Here is a 27107-nt window from a genome sequence, read left to right as displayed (position 1 = left end):
ATAGCCCCATTATTCATAACAATTTCCATCAAGAGTCATGATTGTCTCCAGGGCATCCTGAATTTAAACTGACCCAAATAACTTAGTGCAACTGAAACTCAGGTTAAACCAGCCCAAGATCATCTGTCTGAGTCCAGTACAGGTAGGGCCTTATTACTATCTTAGTTTCCATCATTTTTTCTTTGCATACAATTAGGTTTCTCTAATTAGGCAACAATTATTCTGTTCCTCTTTGCTTTAGGGAGCAGACTTGCCCTGAGTACCTCAAAGTTACTGTAAAAAGCTCCTGAGAGTCCAGAAGGACAAACTTCTGTAAGTCTTGCTCTTTTCCTCAAGGCTGCACAGATGTGTATTCGTGACTGCAAGGTTAATGGTAGCATACCTTCAATTCTTTGGTCAGTGCTCAGAGTAAGTTGAAGAAGTGTAAAAACAAGTGAACATTCGTATATGCTCAGGCTACCTTTGTAATTATAAACCTTTGATTGTAATCCTTTCGATATTGGGGAGTTTTTACATTTTCAGTTGGCACCACTGAAGGAGAGAGCCCCAAATCATTCTATATTTCAGTATACCTTATCCAAGTAGGACATATTTCAGTCCACATGGCAAAATGAGCACCATCACAAACTTTAAAAAGTCGGAAAAGAGTTAAAATGCGCACGATTACGATGATTTTTAAAGCAAATTTGCCACTGAAGGATATAAAATGGTGAATACTCATTGTCATAGTCTCAGTTACATCTTATTATATATCCACTGAGTTGAAGAACAATATTGGAAAATAAATTCACAAGTCAAACACTAGTGTGTCTCTGTTCTTGTGTTCCCTATTAGCATGGAGATTTGAAATAGAATGGCTGTAAGCTCCAAAAGTTTGTTATTGATTTTCTTATTTTATCTCAAGTTTGATTTCACAAGGGAAGAAAAAAAAGATACTGTGTGTAAAGAACTAAGGTAAAATTATTATTTTTATACTGGCACTTTTCTCTGAGGCTATAAACTATTTTAGGCACTAAATCTGCCTGACTTTACAAACACTGCCCAAACTCCAGAATATAAATATGTATTAATATATCAAATATTCAACAGCCAGCATTGTGGAGTATGCTGTATGAGGAAGTCTTTCCCTGTAGCCAATATATACACTATTTTTCACATGTACAGATAAACAAAGCTAATATGTTTGTCCACAGCAAGACATTAAGAAAACCTAGTTCTGAAGATATTAATTTCCATCTTAAATGGTATGTGAGTTCAATTTATAAAAGCAAGAACTTAATGGCTTAACATATGACCTCAGTTTTGAAGACTTTTCCATTCCAAGGAAAAAAAAGAAACTCTAGAAACTGAATTTCAAATTACAAACTGTAAAAATACAAAGATGTTTTATAAATAGACATATACTCTTTCTTCCATAGACTATTTTACTTCATTTTTCATGATGCAGATATTTTCTAATTAAATTAATATCAAAATGAAATTTAAATCTGCACAAGACTTCTATTATAGTCCTATTACCCACAAGATAGTATCTCAAAGGCAAACTTACAATTAATCAGAAATATTACACATACACAAAATACCCATTGCCTTCTACTCAATGTATGCAGAATTTGCATTTTAATTATTCTGTTTATTTGTACCACCTGACGCATCCAATCAGCTGAAATGCTACAAACTGTAGAGTAAGAGTCCTACTCTACAGAGCATACAAAAAGAAAAAAAAAAAGGTTAAATAAAGGTAAAAATAAAATTTAAAAAATCTTTGTTATTATTATCTTTTCCAAACAGAACAGAATTTTGAAGATGCTATTTCAACAGACAGTCATAAAAGAAGATTCTTTCTCTCTTTGGCCTTATTACAATACAGCAGAACTGAGCACATACATTATGGATGCACTTACATAAGCACCATATACGTATATATATGCTATAGTGAGAGTACACATGGACCTAAATATAAGTCATAGGAATAGTCTTACCCAAATAAAGGTGCTACATTTTCCAATCTAAGAAATCATATATAGTTCTTGACATTATCTCAGACTTCTGCCATTGGCACTAAAATTTGGTAGCCTGGCGTTTATTTTGGAAGGAGAGTTTTGCTAAAAGATGGATGGAGTACCTTTGAAAAATGAAGAACAAAACTAATGTTTTGTCATTTTATATAAAAATATATATCATATCTGTTTTCTTATGAACTTAGCGTATCTATTTTCTACAGACTGTATTTTAAACAATCATTTTTCAACAACATATCTATATATTTAGGCTTTTTCATTGTGACGAATTACAGTGACATTGTCTTCTTTCACTCTATTAATACATAAAACGTATAATAAATTCCTTTCCAGTAGTCTTAGTGAGATATATATATCTATGTGTGTACATACATATATATATATATATGCAGACAGAACAGGAGGTACAGACAGTTTGTTATATGCAAAGTCTGTTCTAACCACACTGTCTATAATTTAGAATACCTTAATCTATATGTGTATATTTTTGATAAACTATTCTATTTCAAAAAGATTAAAAGATTAGTGTGAAATTTAAAATTGCTTGATTGAAATTTGAGAAAGGCACATTACCACAGAGCATGGCTGTCTTCAGGTGACTCAGATCATTGGTAAGATATGATGAGAACATTTGAGTTTAGCGGCCTGAGTCCATCCTGGCAGTGCTTTACAGTTTCTGTATATTTTGGGCATAATTTAGAAGAAGTCAAGAGCCCACTTGCTTTTATAACACATTTCAGCCTGTACTTTAGAAGGCAAAGACATACAAAACACAAGAATTTCTTACTACTTAGATCTGTTACCAACCACATTCTACAACTTTTAGTAAATTGCTTGAAATGGGTGGAATTAATTACTTAACGTATACTTAAATTTCGTTCTATAAAAAGCACAGATAGAAGAATATTTCCATTTTTTCTCACAGTTTCAATCACTAGTACTGAAAAAATTTGCAAACCATTCTGACTAGTGAATCAACACCAACTTCCCCAAAGAGAGACAAGTGAAGCAGCTAGAGATGATCCTAGGGGAGGTAGAGAAGATATGATAGCTTGCTTCAGTGTGATGGTATGTGTTCCTTCTGAAAATATAATGCTCATGGCTTTATTTCATGCTTTCAGAAAACCCAGCTGTGACAGGAAACCTAGCAAACTAAACAAACTCCTACAAAATTTATGTTGAATCTCTATCTCCTTGGGTCAACTTCTTAATCATTCAGGTCCACTACTGAATTTATGCTTTACTCTCAAATGCCATTTTAATTCTACTAGTAATAAAGCTATATTGATTATTAATGAAAAAAAAATATTTTGGGTGTTTTCATGGTTGTCTTTAGACAATAACTATCTTAAATATATTTGAATTTTAATGGAATTTTGCATTTTGCTAGAAAAGGTCTTCATATTCCAAATGCTGCAAATACTGTACAGTCTTACCTATTTATACTCTTTCCTGTCTTTTCTTTGTTTCTGTTTTTAATTTTTTAGTGGGAAAAATAAGCTAGAGAAGGACTTAAAACTGCTTTCTGAAGGCTGTGAAAATGAACATAGGCTGGGATTGAAGATTTGGATATGTACATGATCACGTATCACACAGTTCTCAGCTATCCTCCATGGTCTGGTCCCTGTGGGTCATTCATGTGAAGGGATTGCACATCTTTCTACCTCACCAAAGTGAAATATGTATATTCTCACTTTGAGTGAAAATAAATGCAAGAAAACCTTCATTGTGCATGAGGCTGTACTAAAATTGAACCCTTGTTTTGACAAAAAAAAGAAAAAAAATCTATGGTTTGCCTCTAAGACACTCAGTTAAAGTGCAGGTTTGTTAACATGGTGGTTTCTTTTATTTTTATTCATTTACCCCTAAGTTCTGAGTGTCCTCCTATGAAGAAATATTTCTAAATGTTAGGAGGAAGGCCAAAGTCATACTGCAAATATTCACAATAGATGTAATCTGTCATGGGGAAGAAATCACAGAAGCATAGAATGGTTTAGGTTGAAAGGGATTTTGAAGATCATTTAACTCCAACCCTTCTGACATGGACAGTGACATCTTCCACTAGATCAGCTTGCTCAGAGCCCCACTCAGCCTGGCCTTAAACACTTCCAGGGATGGGGCATCCACAGTTTTTCTGGGCAACCTGTTCTAGCATCTCACCCCATTTTAGAAATCTGAGAGAGTCCTAGAGATCACTGAAATCCCCACAATAGAATGCACATAGAAGTTAATTTATGTGTAAATCTTATGTTGGCTAAATTTTTGTTTGATAATTTTTTTACCCTGTACCAGAACACTAATGAGAGTAATTGTAATACCCTCTAAATTAGCTCACATGAAACCCACCAAAGCCAGGTTGTTATTATTATTATTATTAGCGTACCATTGTATCTTAACACAGACACAGGACTTTCAGAGTTTTTAAAAAATGACATAGTGGTGTGTATATATACATAAAGTATTTATATGAACAGTTCAATTCACTGTTACTTTGCTTTTTTTAGTTCATATTAAGAAAAAAAATGGATGGATCAAGATGGATTCAAAATGCATTTGTCCATAGTTTGGGTCTTTTTCATTAAACTGGTGATAAAAAGAAATGGGAATTTTGAATCCTAATTGGCAAAGTGATTAGAAGAAAAAAAAATCATTAAAAGTTCTCTGATCTGAAAAGAAGACAAGTTTTCTAAGAAGTCTGCAGACTTCAAAGGGAAACCTGATCCAAGTGTGCACCATATTTTAAATTGAGGCAACTTCAAACTGGGGATCGTGTATACAGAGAAAGTGACAGAAAGACAAATCTGCTACTTAGGTCTTACTTTGTTAAAATTTACTCACACAAAATGCTCTGATCTATAGGAGAATCTGCTGCTAAGATCCTAAGATTCTATATTCATACAGCTGTATGCTCCCCTAGCTAGAGGGACCACTGTAAGCCTCTCTAGAACTTGGGGAATATGGCCAGTTTGCACTGGTGACTCTTGACACTTGCTGGCATGGAGATGAATGAGCCTGCCGTGGAGGGGCAGCCTCCACTATGACAGATTGCAGAGGGCAGAGCAAAGGGTGCTGGAGGGGACAGATGTCAGGCAGCCAAGCCATACTCCTGGGCCTCCCAGCAGAAGGAAGACTATGAAAGAATTTTCTTAAAAAGGAAGATGAAGGCAGAAGTTCGTTGCCCCTGGCAAATTTCAGCAGAGCTTGGACATGAGAATGCCAGCGTAGAAGTCAATCCTAGCACTTCCTCTTCTCTGAATTAGGAGCTCAGCAGAACCCCAGCCTGGGGCAACAGCAGTTGGCCCCAGCAGGAAGAAGGGACAATGCTAGAGGTTCCATGTTTGATGGCTCTCAGACCAGAGCTTCCCAATGGGAAAGCAGAGATCTGAACACAGAGCCACTGGGGCCACAATCTTCCCCAGTTGCTGTGCTGCATTCCACGCTCAGGAAAATTGGGACCACATCTCTGCGTATCTGCAAGCCACTATGGCCAGCCCTGCCAGTGTCACAAGTGATCATTAAATACAAAAAACAGCCAGGAGTGACTGTTGATTATATGTGTATTTTAGTTGTTAACCCTTCCTGAAACTCAGGCCCTACTTCTTTTGCTGCTTCTGTTAGCACTGCTAGCTGGAGCACAGCTAATAACATTAATTCCATGTCACTACTGGATCTTCAGCATCCTGAATACTCAGTGATCTTCCCATTTCCTCATACTGACATTGTAATCAATTTCTAAACTGCATCACAAGAAATGTGCTCTGTATGATTCTTAGAAATGGGAAACTAAAAGTATTTTTACATATTACCATACTACCAACTATGCATTCAAAATTTCAGAGGTGCAACCCACTCGTGAATGACGATATTCAGACTGAGTGTTTGTGTTGCCATGCCAAGGGGCAGCCTGCAGCTGCCCTTTCTGACTGCTACACTGAACTGCTCCCGAAACACTCATCTCTGCGGCTGAGACAGATTTCTTTTGACCCCAATGGTGCTGCTGTTTTGAAGTTCTTATCACTACAGTTCTCCACTAATCTGAAATGGCACGATGCAACATCACTAGTGGAAGTCATCTAGCTACTCAACATTGTAACACAAACGTCTCTACCTGCACCTCTCATAGCAAGAGATGAGAAACAGGTATTTCAGAACACAATTAATCGAGTTTGTTTTAAACACCTACATCAGGATGCAACAAACCTTACCCAGGAAGGCAATATATCTCTCCTATAACTCTAAAGGGACTCCATGAGATTAACTCAGATATAAACATCAACATATGGTCAGATTAATTCCACACCCTCAAGTCTTCTGGCTTTTGACTTAGGTCTTTTCTTTTAAGTCACTGGCAAGACATTAATTATAGAAGTACAGGATATGGACTTAAGTGATATATGTACAAATCCAGGAAGTACTTATCATAGGCTGACTTGAAGGAGAGACTTAAACCTTAAAAAGCCCCCAAAAAACAACAACCAAACAAAAATTTGCACAAAAAATGTTGTTCTTTTAACTTATCTTTTATTATTTTTATTCTGGTTTCATATTTTTTCACAACCTAAAGTTTTAGCTGTATATGTTTCCAGCTATTGGTGTTACCTGTTTAACACTTTTTGGAACACAAACAGTTAGGAAGAAGCCAAAATATAGATTAAAACCATTGTGGTCTCAAGAACATATAGTTTGGGCATCTTGAAGTGAAAAATTGTCAGGAAAAGCACAAATTATAGACTTGAGAATGCTAATATTGTAGAAAATCTTTCATTAGTTAATTTTATTCTATTCTTAAAATTCAGATATAGTATTATCTTATATTTTAGGGTTATCTACATCTTTCTACTTTTTCAATATCCATTACATTTCTGCTAAATAAATAAATAAATATGTAATTAAATATGTAATTACTGTAAAATTCTTGTCTCGTTCTCTCAGGAAACCATGACAACATCCATATTAATTGGCAACATGATTTTTCAGATTCTGTTTGCCCCTAAAAAGGCAGGGGAAATGACATGGCAATGCAGTAACAATATTCTACAGAGCATCTTTGGTATTTCCTAAATTTGCTATCTTGAAGAAAAGGTGTCCATTAAGTGGCCCTAGCAACAGATAGAGACTTGAGGAACCCTGGATCACATGAGAGTTGGAATGCTAAGCCTGATGCCTGCTTTAAATGAATGAAATGTCACTTTCTGTCTAAAGAGAGAATCTTTGGTTCAAGGCTAATGCCTCTTTCCTAAATTACTGCTACTAGGAGACCAAACTGAAAAGGAAAATAATTTCAAGCATTCATTCATTAGCTGGTTTTTGAAACTTTTTTAAAAAATTAAACAGTTTTTGACTTATTTAATAAGTCATAATTTAATTACTGCTTTTTAAATAAGTAATAATAAAAATAATTTTCTATTTTTTTTAATTTTTTTTTAACTCTACATGTTTGAGATATGGCTTTTCACAAGCTCACCATAGCAAATAATCTTTCAAGAACCTAAAATTCAATCTCTGGTGTGAAATCTCATAGCTCATAAGGCAGTTCCTCTATTATTAGCAATACTATTAGTTTGTATCATACATTTTAAGAAAATACTGCCTTTTGGTAAGTTGATGGTAAACACTTATAAAATGCATAGAGGATAAGAATAAAAAGCACTGGAATAAGTATTTTTTTTTCCTTTTTTCCCCATTCTCTAAAACTTTCCGAAACATGTTAGAATTATTTGAAGCTCTCTCAGATCTAGTACTCAAAATCTGCTAAGCTTCTTCCTAAAATAAGGAAAGATTAAGGTAGGGGTATCTGTTTGTTTGTTTGTTTGTCTGTTTGTTGTATATGTAGTGTTAAGGGTTTTTTTTTGTATGTGAGATGATGTGGGGTCATAAAAACAATCATGAAGAGGCTGGCCCAGATTTTATGTTCGGATTAATTTAAAAAAAAAACAAACCTATTTGTCTGAACTAAAATGGCTTTCCAATGCTCTTTTCTCATATATTGGAGGGGGGAAATGAGAAAGACAATAAGAAAAAATGAAGCCAAAAACTCCAACACTGTTAAGTTTCAACTTAATCACTTCAACAAACATTTTTCCAGTAAATTTCACATTTTTCAACTAAATTTCCCCATGTAAACTCTGTTCTCTTAGTATACTAATATGAGGGTGTGATTAAAAGTATCCATTTTGGTAGATAAACTTGACTTCATTGTTGCATAAACAGTTGTTTGAGACAATATCTTTGAAAAAAAAAAAGGCAGGATTTTTTTTCAGTGATTGTAGGTGCAAATGCTGCCAAAATTGTCTGCAAGGACCCATGCTGCCTTTCAGCTAGATGTTTCCTTGGCAGCAAAGTCGATGTAACAGACAATGTGAACTTTCCTCATTTATTTCCATGCGAAGTCAGCCAGATCTGCTTTAACACTTTTCATTAGCAGTTTAAGATAGGCTGGCTGATCGCAGACTGAGGCAGATGGCAAATGCAAGCAAGCAAGTTCTGCTGGCCCTGGTGTGTGGGAAATAACCTCCAGTTGCAGTTGGAATGGATAGCTGAGTTTGCAACTTCCCTAACTACTCCACAAAGGATTGCAATGATCTGTGTTTACCTACACCACGATGGAGGCAGTATGCAATTTGGTGGCTCGAGCTGTGCTGCCTTTTTGGTTTGCAACCTGAATCAGGACATGAGTTACACTTTAAATATCACCTTGCTTCTATAGACATGAAAAGCATGATGTAAGATGTGCATCTTAGTCTACAATCCCTAATCTGCTTTAATTAAGAATATCACAAAGTCAATTCTCTTACCATATTCCTCAGCCTCTCTTTCACTTCGCATAACAGGGCATATAGAAATGCTGGGCCAAGAAGGAAGCTGAGAGGGAGATATTACACACTGAGAGCCCCTGGGATGTATTAAAAGCATCTGGTCAAACACACATCTAGAACATGGGGCTGGATTCATCCACACGACTACTTTCACTGACTGCCAGTTTTAAACAGATTTCCCTTTTAACAATATGCAAATGAAGTGCTTTCCTCAAAGCCAAAAGGGTGTTCCATGAAAGCAAAATCCTCCCCAAAAATTATAAAACTGAGGTCAGTACTTTGCCAACAGTTAACATTTTCCATCATCTGGCTTCCAGACAGTAGATGGGGTCCGGCAGACAGATCCTCTTCTACCTGCACAGCTCTGTGTCCAGTGACTCAGACCTTACAAGCAGCCAGGGCTATTTATGATTTTTTTGATCATTTCCCATCTCTTCGATAGCTGAAAAGGATCTTTCTGTTCTCCAGTGCACCTTTGCATACCATGATAATATTTTTAAGGATACAATTTATGCACCAGACACTGGATATCTGAGAGTTAAGATTTTAGGTATGATATTGGAGTGACTGGATATGGGACAGGTAGACATCAGCAAGTATAATCCAGGAAGGTTTGGAAAGTTTGAGGACAGAGGATGTTCTACCTTCCAGCACAAAATGTACTTACTGAAAAGGGAAAGACTAGTTTCTTATTAAATACTGAAAATGTTGTGGTTTAGTGACAGAAAGCATTATTTGTGTTAATTGATACTTGAATTAAATTGGATTTCAGGGAAAATGATGAAATTGAAAGAATCAATCGTTATTCAATATGCCTGCAACTTGCAAAGCTCTTTGAAATATTATCCTGGCATCTCCATCATTGTGTAATATTATAAATGCAGTAGTTGGGTTTTGTCATCTTATATAAAACTGCTAATTCTCTCATTCTGCACTCAAATAGTTTCATCTTAAAATGGAAGTTGTACTTCCTTAACCTTATAATTATATATAAACAAGGCTGCAATTCAACAGTCTCAGTCTCTTTACCCTGCAAACAAGATATGACAGAGGCCCATAAAATTTGAATGGAATAGACAAAATTATTAGAAAATTACTTCCTTACAGTACAAGCATCCATCTGTCTAAAAAAAAATCAGAAAGAAATAGTATTTCACATCTGCTTAAACTATAGGACATATTGTCAGAGGATGTTTTGGATACCAAATGCTTACTTGAGTTCAAAAAGAGATTACACTGATTAATGAAAGGAAATCCCTCATAGGCTACTAAACACAAAAATATGGCCTCTGCCTCAGAAATTCAATGAGCCACAGATTACTGGAAGCTAAAAAGGAATATGCTGGGGTTTTACTGCCATATGTTTACCGCGCTCTTATTCTCTTCTTTAGGTATCTGTTAATAGATATTACTGGAGATAAGATATTTTGTAAGATAACCTTTGATCTGAACCCGCTACTGCGATTCTCTGTTTACAAGCACATACACAAGTACTATAAAATAAAAATTCAAATAACATATTAATCTTTTACATAATTATCCTGGTGCAGAACTAGAAAATAAGCATGTGAAAACTGGAAGGTCACACTGCTTGGTTACAGATCAAATTTGATGTTGATAATTGCTTATTAAAAAACACACATAATCAATTAAGAGCACTATGCTTTATTAAATTAAAGCCATGCTAACACTGTAATACAGAGCTTCCTTTGATCTGAAATGCTTGGCTTCCTTTACACCAAGCCACAGCATGAACACTGTTCAAGACACAGAGCTCCCTTAGGAGACGGTTTTCACAACTCCACTCGTTCACATTTCCAGCAGCATATATCTCCTGCACTGTGTCAACCACGCTGGCAGCCAAAAGAAATTTACTACACGTTGATCTATGCAGCTCAGAGATCAGGATTTTCATAAATTTTTCTTGGCTGCCAGCACAGTGCCCGCAGCAGAATCCACACACTAACTGGAGTCCAAGTACATTACACAAGACACTGTATTTGCATCAGGTCCAAGAACCTTTTACTTGGCAACCTACAAACAGCATGGTGCAAAGTGACAGGTTTCTTTGCTTGTTTTCTTGTTATTGCCTGCAAACTTGAATAATTTTGGAATGCTGGAGAGTTAACAAAAGCATAAACAAAACTGAATTATGGATTTTTTGTTTTCCCAAAGACAGAGCTTTATGTATACACAAGTTACAAATATCCTACATGTATGTAAGTACTCTGCAGTAATATTCTCCTTACATGTCCCTGTACACTAAAACCATCTATTATTTCTGTAAGAGAGTCCCCCTTGTTATTATTTATAATATGTTCTTTGATGGAAGAACTATTTTCTGCAGAATTTCAGTATGGTACACTATATACCTTGGTAAATTTGCTAAAGAGGTAAAAAAGAATTCATTTTAGTTTGACTTCTATTTCTCTTGCTGATATGAAGATAACAGTATCAAATTAACACTACTGATCTACTGTGTTTATCTACACTTAGTTTTTGCCAAATATTTTCTGCTGCTGGAAGTTACAGTTCAGTGCTCACATTTTATCCAGTAATTGGTACATTACATATCATGTCTAATGTGCTTGAAAACTAAGCTCCCAAGAAATCCCTGTTTTCCCCAAGCACTTCTTCTAAATCTTGCCCTTTTTTTAAAAGCTGCACTTGTGCAAGTAGGTCAATCTTAAATTAATCTAGTTAAAAGTAGTGCATTCTCAATTTAAACTGGTTTAACACTCCTTTAAATAGGTTTAGATGCATTCAGTAACTTCCCGGGAGAAAAAAAACAAAAACAAAAAAACCCCAAAAAAACTGCTTTAAAAAAGGTTTGAACTCACTTAAGTACATGTAGACAGACAGATGTGAAATCAATTTTGATAAACCAGTGCACTAAGGTTAATAAGATGCCCCTTTCATTTTTGGTACAGAAAGACAGGACATAAGATAGGATTTTTCTTCAAGCTGCTAGAAAATTTACAGAGACAGTATCTATCCCAGGTGCTCCCTGGCAGTGACTTTGAATTTCATCATTTGAAATATTGCCATTGAAGAAAATACTTTGAAAAAGATTTTTGTTGAGGGTTTTGACAGTACAGTATCTGCAAAGTACTGCCACTCCTAGGAAGAAGTCATTGTCCTTTTCTGGATCTAGATACATCATTCATTGTCCATAAATTTTTAATTTAAAAACAGTAAGGGTATATATATCACCTAAATGGATTGGAGTCATGGGAACAAGGAAATTTTTTCCTAGTCTTAAGACTGGTATATTAATATGTCTTCCTCCTTCTTTTTTTTTCTTCACTTTTTGGGTTTTTTTATAGTTCTTAAGTTCAAAAAAATAAGGCTTTAAAATTTTTCTTAATAAGCGTTAATTTTTCAGATATCTACTTATGCAACATGATTTCCATCTCCTGTTTATTCTTTTTCTTTTTTTTACATCTTATGTTACATATTGTACACATTTTTCCTGTACATATATTTTCCTGTAAAATCCTATCCATTTTGATTTGCTCTTCCTGCACAGTGTTTCTTTTTCTGCTGTATTTGCCAAGCACTACCAGAATAACCTGAGTTTTAATTGAGACGGCCGAGGAGCACAAGATACTTTGTAAGGTGCATGAAGAAAACATCCTGTTCCAAATAATTTAAAAAACTAAGGCTCTTATCTCACCTGAAGTCTAGATAGGCAGACCATAAAGGAAATGGAGTCTACTGTAAGTGAAACTGCCTACTCCCACGGGAACTTGAAAAGTAGTTGTGCTCAACGGGAAACTAGAAGATGAGAGCTGACTGAAGGAAGACTACAGTCCAGTATGCACACTTTGTATAAAGTATTGAAAAAATAGCATTCCCTTTTCTTATTAAAAAAAAAAAAAAAAAAAAAAAAAAAAAAAAAAAAAAAAAAAAAAGAGTGCATCATATTTTATCCTCCAGTATCTCTTTCATTCCCTGGCAAAAGAAATTCTGTCCTTCTTTCCACTGCTTTACTGTGATGCTAAGTCTATTGTCCTTCTTTCTGGCAATATTTCTAGGATCACCTGCAGCACCAGGGATGGAAATACAGAGAAAAGACCTCCACAGTTCAGCTGGAGTTGAGGTACTAGCTGTACTCTGCTTACAGGGTATTATGAAAGCAAAGAAATATATCCTTGTGGAAAGCCTGCAAATGTAAAACTGTATGACAGAAGGTTTTTTCCTGAGCAACGGGCCTATTAGTCTTTACTCCAACAAAAGCCTCATTCACTCTTCAGGATGAGGGAGGAGTCAAAGCACATCTCTTCACGGAACATGATTGATAAGATAACATACCATTGAAGTGAGAACAAAGGAAAGCAGCAGTGTTCCGTGCCGATGATGTATTTCTATTGCAACTGTCCTTGGAGTCTAGAGTATTATTAAACCAAAGAAAAATACAAGAAAATCGACCAAACATAAGAGAAAAACCCCACCAAATCAACCAAAAATTGAAGTATGAAGACACTGCAATTAAGTAGTCAGAATAAATTGCTGTTGTAATTAACTATACTCAGAATACTGATTTTGTATATGATTCCTTATTTGAAATGAAAATTACTTTTAAAAGGACAACAGTTTATGAAAGCATTTTATTAATTTGCCTGTCTTTTCTGAGGTAGATGGCATACAAACTGTTTTCATTAGAACAGTACAAGGTGAAGAATGAAGCTAGGACGTTTCAAAAGGACCTTATTGTTGCATTCTTGCTGCTAAGGAAACAAGTTGCTCTGTGTTTTTGAATCTCTCTGGGATACTGAAATGGGAATCGGAGAAAATCAGCCCCTTAGGGTGAGAGTTAGTTTAAAAATAAAAGAAAAATCATCAAATCTTTTCCCCATTCTACTGGATTTCAAATAATGCTACAAGAAGGTTACTATTGGACTATTGGAGCAACGAATCTTAAAATTGACACTCGCCTGGGAAAAATGACTCATAGCTAAGATCACAGATATATTTTTCAACTTTCTGCTTTTCAGTGTTCTGAGACTCAGCTCAAAATAATAGGAAGCCTAAGAGAGCTGTAAATCTTTCTTTCCTGTCAATCCCAAATGGCATGCTTGTCTTCTTTTTCCCCCTGGAAATTTTTCCCAGGCACAAAAATAAACCAAAAACCCAAAACCAAAAAACCCCCAAAACAAAACAACAATGAAAACAAAACAAACAAAACAAAAAACAAACAAACGCCCCACAAGCAAGAAAACAACAACAACAAAAAACCACAAAAATCCAAAACAAAACAAAAAAACCCAAACAACATCAAAAAATCCCAAAACCTGCATGATCCTCCAGGATTCCTAAACACAAGCTAACCACTAAGGCAATAAAGGAAAACCTGGCTTACCTGATAGCTAAAAGTCACCCATCAGACAAATAGGTGCAGTGCATTTTCAGATGAAATGCACATATGTTGCTGTTTCTAGGGTTACAGTGACAGGGGAGTTTTCTGTGGACAACTATGACCTGTGGCTCCCACCATTTCAACAATGAAACTAAAAGCTGCCAAAAATCTTCAGAGAACTTCCATTGGTAAGATATTTTTACTAAATATCATGTATTTTTGAAAAATCTTCCATTTTTAAACTGCAAATATTCCATTTTATCAGCAATATGTGTCCATCAAAAAAGTATATATGAGGACACCAAAGTACATAAGTTATTAAATTTGCAGAAAAAATTCCAATGATAATTCTTAAACCTTGGTGGTATAGACAGAAAACCTTTTTATTATAAAAGTTCAAGGTTCTAAGATACATAAAAGCAGATTTAGAGATAGCACAAATTTACTTTCCCTTGATTTTTCACCAAAATATATTAAAATTCATTTATACAAGCAATAGTTTTTGAAAGATGCTCTGCAAAACTCAACCTCAAAAGCCATACAAAGAAATGAGTGCTATTTTGCACTATGAAAATTGTTTAAGTTAAAGGAGAATGAGACAGCCAGAAGTTCATTCACTTTCATACAAGGTGTGGAACTACTCCAAAAGAGTTATCCCAAATAACCTACATTCTGACTTCAATGTACAAATGCCTGAGTGCTTGAAGCAATAGCTCCAAAACCACTGAACATTATGTGCAGTTTTGGTCTCCAACCAAAATAAGAAACCAGACACATAACATCACCTTCATTCACCCTCACAATGAGGTGACTGACTGTGTACCTGAACTGCACAAACACAGGACTCCCACCAGTGCTCCTTTGAACAAAAGGTATGAAGAGGGCAAATATGAGCTATGCAATACCACAGTTTTTGCTCCAGTAAGAATCTAGGGCATGTTACACAAGAAAGAAGTGTCTTGAACCCACTGCACAACTGAAGGCTTTCACAGCGCCATACTCAGCTCTTGCTTCAAGTGACTCTAGCACAGCAGAAAAATGGCACCAATGGAGTAGTCACAACATAATATTTATACTCCTAAAATGCTAAATTAAGGTTTTGTTGCAGACTCCAGGCTACAGATACTGCTCCATAAAAAGCTCTGAATTTTACCTGGAGGATCTCAGGTGAGAAGAGGACAGAAAATTAATTAGATAAAGCCTCTCATCATTCACAAATTCAGTGTAACATTGAAATACAACAGTTCTGCACTTCTTGTCATCCCTATCATTTTTTTTGTATGCCAGAAGCATCCTATTTGTGCATCTGTGAATCTTCTTTGGCGTATCACTGTTTGTTGAAGAGATGTCTCAAACTTCATGGAACTGGCTTAAAAAGATCTACCATGATAACTGAAGCTGCTTGGAAACAAAACCTGTCACAGCATCAAACACAGAATATGTCTACAGAAAATCTCTTCCTTGATACTGTTTAGAGGAGATGAAAAGTTAGACTTAGCTTTAAATTAGCATTCCCAGATAATGGCAGTAATTTAGTCACATCACCTTAGAGAATGGCAATGGCCAGATTTTAGTTGTGAAGAATAAAGGGTATATTTAGTCTTTATTTAGTAAATTTTAGGAGCATCAACTGCACTATGCAGTCATGTATTTGACTGTGGAGATGCACTACTTAAGTAAATTCGACATGTTAACATCAACAATTACAAAAGACATTCAAAAGTTTCTGTGAAACACTAATTCTGCTCTTGGAATGGCATCTTTAAGATTTGCCTTTAAATACTGCCACTGCCTCATCACAGATACAAACTGAAGACTAGGTTTTATGTACACTGGTATCCACAGAATTCGTGGATAGCTGGAGTAGTTCTTAACCTCTCATATCACTGCTAAAGAATATTCTACATTTCCCCTAAACCTAAATAAGTTTGATAGGTTAAAAAATGCAAAACTAAAGTAGTTTAGGCAAATATTCACCAGTACAATGTTTAGATGATCATGAAGTTTCCTAATATGAATTCAATGTTTTTCAAGCAAAGCATGTTTTCATACTGTATTACATTCAGACAGATACTTTTCTGCCTTGGATTCAAAGAGACTGATCAACTGAATATATTTCTAAGGTAATGTCAACCGAGGAAAGAAAACCATGTGACTTGAGCAATGGGGGAACATGGAAGTAGTTCTGTTAGCTGAAAATTCATGCCACTTATTTACTTTGTTTAAAATTAAAACTTCTCTTACCATCATGATTGGGATTTCCCAAAGTCCACGGCTCATCTGAGTCAAAATGAGTGTCTCCCCCAATTCCTGGGCCAGGAAAATACGCATGAGCTAAAAATCCTCCCTCCCCATCAAAGGGAGAACTGTCTCCATGAAAACCTGATGCAAAAATGATAGTAATATCCACATCTCTCTTGCCATTTTCCAACTCAATATAAGGAACTTCTTCAAATGTTAGAGGAGTTACATTCTGCCACACATCGAAGGCACGGCGAATGGCTTTACGAGTTTCAGCATCACCTACTTTTGGAGTGACGTTCTTTATGCTGAAAGAAACAGAGAAACATAACATACATTAAATTTAATGAAGTGGTAAGTTACACTTCTAATAACCATTTTTCTCTAATGATTATAAGCTCACTGCTTTTAATAAAACATGCCAGTCTGGCATTATATACTTTGAATATTTTTAAACAAGCTGGTGCAAAATTATGGTGTCAATCTCTATAGCCCTTTAAGCTAGAACTTATTATGTTAGCTAGCTTACTCCCAGCAGTACAAAAAAAAATCTTATATTTAGAAGATTAAAAATTCATTAAAATGAAAAAAAATTTAACAGTGGGATAACCAGATTAATCAACCACTGACTGTTTACCTCCTGGACCACAATTAGAATCCATCACAGCTAAAGAATGTCATGTCCTTTCTGATCAAAAGAAAAATGTTTTTAGTTAAACGAAACTTTTACTTATTAGTGAGTTCATTAACAAAAGCAGAACTCCATACTGTGACCACCAACCACTATTCACAAAGGTTTGTTGCATTTGCAACTGGATAAATTTCTTATCCAAAACAAAGCCTTTTGACTTCAGAACAGGCTAAGATGTCCTTTTATGATCTGATTACATCTGTAAATCTTGCATAAAACTGTAAAATCCATCAGAGAAAACATTTTATAGAAGACAATTATGTGCTAAATCAAGAATATGTATTTAAACAGAAATTTCAGTCTGCACTATTCTTCAAGTGACATACACATAGTTAGGAAATTATAGTGAAATCATCTTTTAAAAAAAAATCTTTATTTTCATTATTGAATACAAGAAAAGAATGTCAATTATCAATTTCAGACCTACCCAATTTTCTGCAATTATTTCCACTTGATTCATACGGGTAGCAAAAACTTTATTAGGTTTGTGTCTGTTCTGAAACTGCTGTAATCAGATTTCCCTTGTTCATTTGACATATATTTGACTGAATGTCCAGCACAAATTTCAAAAATTGTGTAGTTCTAGAGTACATGTAATATTTTTGTCAGTTTACACAGCAAGGCACATTAAAGGAGAACAAATATACTTTCATGAATAAACCTCAAATGATTGATTTGTTTGTACATTAAATGTGCTTGATTATAAGGTATTTATGTTTATATAAACGGAAACAAATCTTTCAAGTGTAATATTTATATATTTTACTTCATATATGCATTTTGTTCATAGCTTCATGTAGAAAGCATAAAGTTACCTATTTGGACTTCCACTCAAAAAGATTTTATTGTATTGATTCTAATAGTTCTGTCTAACCAAACCATAATGTTTTAGCTGGGACATGGGTTCCAAAGAGATATCAACACAGGTTATAAAATAATACATTGCAGAGAATCCACTGCTTTCCTTGATCTTTTATTCCAAAGGCGATTTAACCAATCAATTCATACTTCTGCCTATTCCACTATTTGCCTGGCTTGTATTATTGGCTCTTGCTCTGCCTTTCTCTATCACATACATGAGCTTCCAAATTTTTCCCCCTTACAAAAACATTTAAAAGACATTTCTGCACTGCAAAGTCATTACTTTTTTGTTATATCAAAGAAAGTAAAATTTTGAACTCTTTGGTTGAAATCTCTGGTTATAAGACATTTTCTCCCATCTGTTGAATATTTTCTGTGATATTTATTCAACTAAAACCACTTTTTTACTGTTCTTTTAAAACTGGCTCTGCCAGAGCGATAAAGTACTGCAGTACTGATCTTGCTGTCAGAGAGAAAATGTCCTCTGATCTGCAGGCATGACCTTACTTTACATGATGTAAATGTCATGTGACTTAAAGTGCTTTCTCTGATGTCCTTTCATAATTACTTGCTCATTAGTAATTTTATGATCAGTGTTGTATTGCTTATTCTGTGATTAAAAAAATATTGGACACACTGGACCAACAATCAGCCCTTGCAGAACTCCTCTCTGAAAGCTCCCACCTTTGAGATTTAGGGGTTTTTGAGATGTTTTGATTAGCAAGTTCATAAACTACTATCTGTGCCCCCTGAGAAAGTACCGCATTTTGAAACCTGTCTTGTGACACAAAATCAAAACCACATCACAATGGCACACTTATACTGCCACAACCAAAAACTTCCCTGTTGCTAGGCTAAGAATATCCCTTACAAAGCTGGCAGGTGTGCTCTTAGTCAGTCCTGCTGTGTGCTCCCTAAGGCACGTGTATTGCCTGGAGCAGAGCTCTTTGAAGGATTAGAGCCACTGTTATTTGCTATGTAGAAGGAATACGGCAAATGAATCAACAGGCTCTCATAGGAAACAGAGCATGTCTAGAAAAACTGAAATATTTATATAGAAAAAGTTCATCTGAAATATACAGCTTTGGGGGTTTTTTTGTTGTTGATGTTTTGTGTGGGTTTTACTCTTGGTGGTTTTTGTTGGGTTTTTGTTGGGGTTTTTTGGGGTTTTTTTTTTGATATTGAGGAATCTTAGTAATTGGTCAAAGCCCCACTTTGTTCTTAAGTAACCAGAACAAAAGAAGGATCTTCTGCAATTATATGTAAAATGGGGAAATGCATAAAAATGGATTGCAATTTTGTACTGTTGGTAAATTGAGCAATTAATTGGTCTAAAAAAGTTTGACTCAAATTTATCATTTTACATTTTCTTGCTTTTTTAGCACATTGAATTAAGTTTTAATCAGATTACAAAGGAGAAATCGAGCCATTTGGCTAGTTTCACACTCACAAGCTAGCCTGCCTTTGATAGCAGATATTTTCCATGGGATTCAGCTATTGACTTACTTTTGAAATAGCATCCTACATCTGCAGATTCATTGTAAAGAAATATTTTTTTCAAAGCATACCTTCTGTATTAAAACCAGAGAGATTTCTGGCTTCCAAACCAAAATTCTGGAGTGGGCAAGATTATACTGAAAAGTGTAGGTTGAAAGAGAAATTACTTAAATCAGCAGTTATTCATATACAAGAGTATTTACAGAAAAAAAAATTGTCTATTTTTAATGTGTTAAACACAATCCAGGTTCAATCCTAAAAGAGCAAATACCAACACTGTGCAACACGAACATTGAAATTGTCTTGCTGGGAACTTTTCTTAAAATAATTCGCCAGTGCAGATATCTGAAACCCAGGTTATGTTACATTTCTTTCATGTTGTTTATCATACAACCTCCAAGGGACAAGTACAGAAAAAACAATCCATAAAGACAGTCTATCAATTACCAGAGATACTAGGACTCATCTTTTAAAAGTCTTCAGTTTATACCTGTGATTGCACTAGCGAATAAAGTCTTATATGAGCCCTTTCCTATTACATTTAGATCTACATCTTAAATCCAGCAATCACCTGAAAAAGGGGTAACTGTCACAGGCAGTAAAAAAAAGAGAGGAAATGGGTATCTTACACTCAACATACCCAGATAATGGAGCTCAAACAGAAGAGTAAGACGTGACAACTCAGAACCACTCTTAGTGCAAAGTGAAAGTACAGCAAGACAAAGGCTTCATAATAAAAATCCATCTTTATCCTAAGCATTGCTTTCCTAGTGTCAACGTCTACTGATCATTTCACAGCAAAGTTCAAATGAGAGAGAAAGATCAAAGATGATCTTGACCAGACTGGCAGTGCAACTATATAAAGAGGTTGAAGATCCTGTAATTACTAAACAAAAGGAATCTGTAAGATGAAACATTTATTTTCATGCCATTTTACAAACTATTAAACTGAGTGATGCATTTTATAAATTTTGAGAGTGGTTATTTTTAGACAACCACAGTCATGAATTAGTTAATCATGATTTTTTGTGGTTATTATTGCTGGTTTTGTATGATTTTCAACCTGAGAGTTGCTTCAGGCATTATAACTTTAAAATACATATCTTCCGCAAGAACAATTAGATTTTATCACTACTATGCACTTTTCACGTTGATATATTATTTCTACAGCTGCCTGAAGAGTCTTGTTTTGAGAGTGTTATCCTAAATCCTGAGTCCTATTGATTTCAGAAAAGCTTTGGGTTTTCCTTCCCTTCCCACTCCTTTCCCAAAATAAAACTATCCATGTTTCACTGACATATTTTTGGCTGCCTCAGCTTCAGCCTTGCAAGATTGTCAGGATATACCTCACTTGACTGTGTTAAATCAGTAATCTGAAATTTAAATAGATGAAAGAGCAGGAATTTAAACTGAGTAGGTAAAAAGATGCAGTCAATCTGTTTGAAGTAAGCTAGTTAGAGATGACAGCTTGATAGGAAACTGTTCAAGTAAAATGAATTGAAACATACATTAAATTTGAGTAAGTTGTTGACACAACTTTTTTATTGTCATTGATGTAAATAAAACCTGAACTGAATCAAAACTTTGGGGATTTATTTGTAGTTTTGGTGTTGTTTTTTTTGTTTTGTTTTGTTTTGTTTTTTTTTTTTTCTTTGGTGTATTTGTTTGTTTGCTTTTAATCACACTGTACCTTTTGTTGAAAATAATAAATTACATCTGGCCAAAAACATATTTCGCTTTGGGCCATAATTTCTCTAGAAATTGCTTTCTATGAAGTTGCTTCATAAGTCTCTCACTGATGTGAGGTGTTCTGGCTTCAACTTCTTTCCAGTTTCAGTTTGCTGATTCTTTGTAGCTACAGACTAAGAACTATCTTGGTTCATATAGATCTTGCTCACATTGATTAAACCTAAACCAGAACAATTACTTTTGATCTTCCGTGGGTTTGATTTTTAATCTACCACTGCCAAGATTGAAAGAATTTAAAATTATCTTGCCTCTTCATTCTCATGGATAACATGCTCCTCAACATTCATTAAAAGAAGATGAAATGTGAAAGATATGAGATTTCCAAGACAAAAACCCCAGATTAGCAAAATACTTGACAGAGAAATGTTTTTATAGCTATTTTAAGAAATCTGATGTCATAATATACTACTAGATAATCTAAAATCAATAAAATGCAACATAAACATGGCATGTGTTCTAAATATTACTTTATAGTAATACACTCCATAATCTTTTTGCTACTATGAACCAACAGTATTTCCAAAATTTTTTCTTCGTCCAGTATTTCCTTACTTTTTAGTATGGATTTCAAATATCCAAGAAAAAATTCTCTCTCCATATTCTATACAATATGGACCATCCAGACTATAGAAATTGCAGAGTCTGTTGCTAACAAGCCAGATAAGGCTTTTCATTGCATACTGAAGCTCCCAGCTAGCATTCATTCACTTATCTGAAGAGCATAAAGTTAGAACTGTTCAAACCTTTCATCTTCTTTCAGAAATGAAATCTAGGCTATATCTAACTTGTAAAAGAAAAACGCCAGTTATCTGGGACTTGACTTATTGTCCACTGAAGTCAAGAAAAGGATTAAATTATTTATAGTGGGTCTAGGATGAAGCTATTGACTATCTAAAGCTCAGTTTCTTGCATCAATTAAATTATTACATATTGGTGATTGATTGAATAGGGTTTTTTTCCTTCCTTAGGAAATGAAAAAAAATCAGAATAGCTTTTAAATTTCATTTTATTTTATATCGTTACAAGTTCTAAGTCATGGTTATAATTCAAAGCAAAGCTTTTATTTTTACAGAACATTCTCCAATTTTACTTGCAAAAGCATTTTGTGGATAGAATAATCTGGGCAATTGAGAAATTACTGACTGCTGGAGTTCAGATTTATGAATAGTAGGCACAGAATTCTTATGAGGAGGGCTTCATATTCAATGATTCTCTGTCTAAATTGGGCATATAAACATTTATATTCTGTTTTTTAAAAAAGTAATAGCTTTAATGATTTACATTGTTGCTTCTTCTTTAAAGTCCTGGATTATTTACTTTCTTAGCAAAAGAGAAGATGACTATATTTTTTGAGAATCATACGTGCCTTCGTTAAATTGCTGTAAACGCATTGCTTTCTAAGAATAAAAATCACCTAAATCCAAAATTTAATCTGTTGCCAAAAGGACATAATAAATGTTCAAAATGTAATATGGGGCAAAAAAAACCCCATTACTAATGTAACTGCCAAATATAATTATAATCTTAAGTCACTTCTTTGAAACTCCATCTTGAAATTTTGCAGAACTGTTTCAGGTGGAAAAATTACATGTTCAAAATATGGAAAAGGTCCCGGACAAGGAGGAGTGGGGAGCTTGCTTTTGGGAGTATTTGTTGTGGGGTTTTGGTTTTGGTTTCCAGAAAACCGTAAGACGTAGCAAAAACTGAAATGAAGGAGAAATTGCTCTTTCTGTGGAGGAATTACTAAACTGGCTTAGCAGGCACACTTCAGACTGCCAGGTTTGACTGGCCAGGAAGGCACAGAATGCAGCTGAAAACCTGCAGGTTATAAAGATACTGAGGAGTGGCACAGAGGGAAATGTAGCAGATAAAAGAGACTAGGGATATGATTAAAATTTTAAGAAAACAAAGCAGGTTAAAATGTCATTCATTCAGCGTGTCATAAGCCTCTAAGCAAGGAATTGGTGAAAAGTGTGAAAAGAATATTAGGGTTTTTTTGGTCCTTATTTGCTTTGGGTTATTTTATAATAATAATAACATCTTTTATTCTAATGAAATTTAGGGTTTCAAGTTTAAATGTCTTTTGTAACGTAATTCACTGCAAAAAATATTACAGACTTATTCACTTCAAATTTCTGTTTGACTGCAGGTCTTTTCAAAGTGAGAGACAGAATATTTTCGAAGAGGGGAGGCAGGAGATAAAGAACTGCTATAAATTCTTGAAAGTGAGAAAGATTACTAGATAATTGTCACTTAGTTTAATACTGGAGACCTTAATTTATTATTTGGATTTATGCCTTGGGTGACAGTTGAGAAGATTTACAAGTGGTAGGGTTAAGTCTGTTGTAAAAAAATCTGTAATGAAATCGGGAAACAGAGTCTGTACAAATCAGAGTGGTATGAAACCATACATATGACTAGATGACTATGCACGTCTCCCAAGTGTGCACACACTGCATTTAAATTCTAAAATGCAAATAGATGTAAAGTGCTGTAGGTGGGCATTCTTATTCTAACCAACTATAAATCACATTTACATTAACATTAAAGGATTTCAGCCAATGCAACATACCAACCCCAAGGCAGTCAGTTGTCTATTGATTAATATTGTATCAGAATGTGATGTCTTAAATTAGAATTCCCTAATTCATTCATAAACCACAGTAGTGACATGGGGTTACTAGTGAAACTATATTTTCACCAGGGTATGAGGAACAGTCCGTATGACCATTAGGGCTCATGAACTTTAAATTTTATACTTTTATGAGTTCATGAATAATGGCACCAGTTAATGAATTTGAAAACTATGTTATCCCTCAGAACTTGCCCCTGCTAGATATTATAGGAATCCATGATGAGGATTATCATGGATGTGTAAATTTTCCAACAGTCTGTATTGGAACCCTTAGTTTGCTGACAAGTTATGGATTTCATATTATATACATAACACTTTGTCTGGTTGACACAGCTCTAGTGAGAACATCTTGAAAGTTTCCATTTACCTACCCTGCAAGGCCTCAGTTTTGTCAGCAGGCACACTGTGCTGACTACATGCCAGACTCAGGAGTTATACAAATGTACTGCCCTGCACACACTCCTATGCCCATCATCACCTAGATAGGAAATGGTCAGGTCAGTGACCCACAGAATTATAATCAAATTAATTTGTACTTAGAACAGACCCATTGGCACTTACAGTTTGCAGAGATTGACTCCTTTCAATAACCTATGTTACATATTTAAATTAGAAATCTGAGTTCCATTAAAGAACTTCTAGATTTGGAGCATTATTCCCTGAGAAGTTGCCAAGAAAGTTGAAAGGTAACCTTAAGGACATACTGGGTGTTAATTTGGTGCTGTAAGCTTCAGAGAATTTACTGGTGACTAAAGACATGCAATTTTAATCCAAGAAAACAACTTGGCACTTATGCAGCACATACATAATTATAGGAGGTATCCACTTTTATATCATACATTAATAATAAACTTCTCAAAATATTGAAAAACATTCAGGAATTTATATTTACTTTAAATGAAATATCACCACTACTAGTGACGTTTGTATGCCTATAGGAATGTCTTTAGTACCTGTAAGTGATATGCTTGTGTTGCCATTTCTGTCCCGTTAACGCGTAGCGTTTCCGACGAATGTTAAATTTGGAGCTACCTCTGGTTTGGTCAGGCACACCACATCGAGGTTTCTTCATCCAGCTGCAAGAAACATCACCACACTATTAAAGAAACATGAAAGTAAAATCATAACCACTGCACCCTAATAAAAAAATGCAATTCTCTGTATATATATTATTTTATAGAACACATAAATTAATAAAAACAACAGATTGTTGGCATTCTTTTAATTCAAGATACTGAAATTGTTAACTTTTTGGTACTATCAATTTCTTCTATTTTACTCTTTTTACACACAATGAGAAGTATCTCATTGCAACTGTAAACTCCTAACAACTGTAAACTCCTATTTAACTCAGGAATTATTGCTTAAGAATATTTATTATTCTGCACAAAATCAAGCTGAAAAATCTAAATCATATACAATAAAAATGACCATTGCAGCAGCACAAGATTTCCCAGAGAAGGGCTGTATGTCTACGGTGCACTTCAATATCTCATTTTTTCCGATATTTCAAAAACTTTAAACTTACCAGCATTTGAAATATATTATAATTAAGGTGATATCTAATTCAAAAGTATAATTTCCACAGCAATATCCTTGAACTGTTTTTCACTTGTACTGTAAGGCAGTATTTTGTTCAAAGGAAACACAGCTAAAGTTATCATTTTACATGAGTTGAATGGCTGCAGGACAATTTACCATCAGGAAGAGAGTAAGACTAAAGTCTCTTACTGCATAAGTAAAAGACAAATCTCCCCTGTTACTTTTTTTCCAGCTCATTGGACTATATTTCTATCATGCCAAACAATTACTTATGTAAAAGCTATAGTTTTCCAATGGTATTTATCAGAAGAGTAGTCATACCCTATATTCAGGCTTTCATGGCTGAATTTCTGACCATTAAACTGGCATTGTTTTGTAAATAGATGTACACACAGCAGCTGTATATATGTGTGATTGGATGACAGAAAAGTAATTTGAAATGTCATCTCAGAAAGTGGATTCCCTTTAAAATATGCACAGGTAATAAAAACTCTTAAAAAGCAGTCAATCATCAGCCTCACTTGTGTTGATAAATGTCTAAGAAGTGGTTTAAAAGTACAGTTAGAGTTGTAACACTTCATATATGCTGTAGCTATGGATATATAACAAAATGTTTTTCAAAATCACAAGAAGGTGTTAAGCTCACAAGCCTGTGGGAAGGTACAAAATTATCTTGATAGTACCAAAGATGACATTGCACTCCACTTGCACTGGTAAGATCTGTAGAAGTGCCTGCAAAAACACTGATGTGAGACAAATCTATTGAGTAGTACAGGTCAGAAACCCAAAACTCATGGATTTAACTGCCTTAACTGAAGATATCAAGTTCATAATCACTTGTTTCAAATAAGAAACATAGAATGATTTGTTCTAATTCCTAGTCAGGATAGTTACACATGGCACATAAAACAATTGATGTGCAAGGAAAACAATGTTCTTTTCCTAGTGCCTGCAAAGATCATAGTGCAAGAATATAAAAAACCTTTCCCCACCAGCATTTTCTGAAACATCCTGCATCTTTACTTCAGGTTCCTTCAGTTTTTGAAATAAAATAACAATTTAACAAAGTAGACATTAGGAATTTTGAGATGAAATATTAACGAAAAGCTTAACTTGCTCTAATAATGAAAGAAAATGAAGGAAAGAAGTAAACCTCTGTTACAGACCAAAGGGCAATAATATTCTTCTTAGTAAAGTGATAAATTTACACTTCATGAGATTAAAATTGGCTCAGACCTTCAAAAAGTTTTAGACACATTGTCAGTAATACTTTTTCACAGTGCATGTTAGATCAGTATGCAGCACTTTAATGGCAGGGTATATATAAATTATGCTGCTGAAACAGCACACACACATTACAGAAAAAGATAAAAACATAACAAAAGATTGGTGTTTTCACCTTAAGGTTATATCCCTACATCAAGAGCAAGAAGGGAGGAATAAATCAAAACTAAATCACTATTATATTTTGTCAGAAACACAGTACAAAGATATTATTTAAAATTTATAATATATCACTCATAGTTGTATCATTTCAAGGGCAAGGACTTAAAAGTCATTGAATTTAACCTTTCTCCTCTCCAGAAAGTTTACATCATTTAGCTTAACTGAGGGAGACCCATTTTAATAACAGGGTTTACTCACTGCCAAGGTAGGGGCAAAAATCTTGTTAATGTAAAAATTTTTTCACACTTTA

The 27107-nt window shown here is 34.6% G+C and overlaps 1 protein-coding gene across 1 annotated transcript in view; it reads right to left on the bottom strand.

Annotated features, from left to right (window-relative positions):
* MMP16 (matrix metallopeptidase 16) overlaps positions 1-27107 on the bottom strand; it is a 165509-nt gene that overhangs the window by 46669 nt on the left and 91733 nt on the right. Inside the window, exons 3-4 of the mRNA XM_066179167.1 lie at positions 24823-24945; positions 16440-16744 (exon numbers count right to left, since the gene is read on the bottom strand). Of these exons, the coding sequence (XP_066035264.1) occupies positions 16440-16744; positions 24823-24945 (428 nt within the window). The remainder of the gene's footprint in view (positions 1-16439; positions 16745-24822; positions 24946-27107) is intronic.

This window comes from Chamaea fasciata, unplaced genomic scaffold, assembly GCF_029207755.1.
Source record: "Chamaea fasciata isolate MVZ Bird 193981 ecotype frontalis unplaced genomic scaffold, bChaFas1.0.hap1 SCAF_1, whole genome shotgun sequence".
NCBI classification, from domain to species: domain Eukaryota; kingdom Metazoa; phylum Chordata; class Aves; order Passeriformes; family Sylviidae; genus Chamaea; species Chamaea fasciata.
Note: the sequence above shows the minus strand (reverse complement) of the source record. Positions and strands in the feature narration are given on the sequence as shown.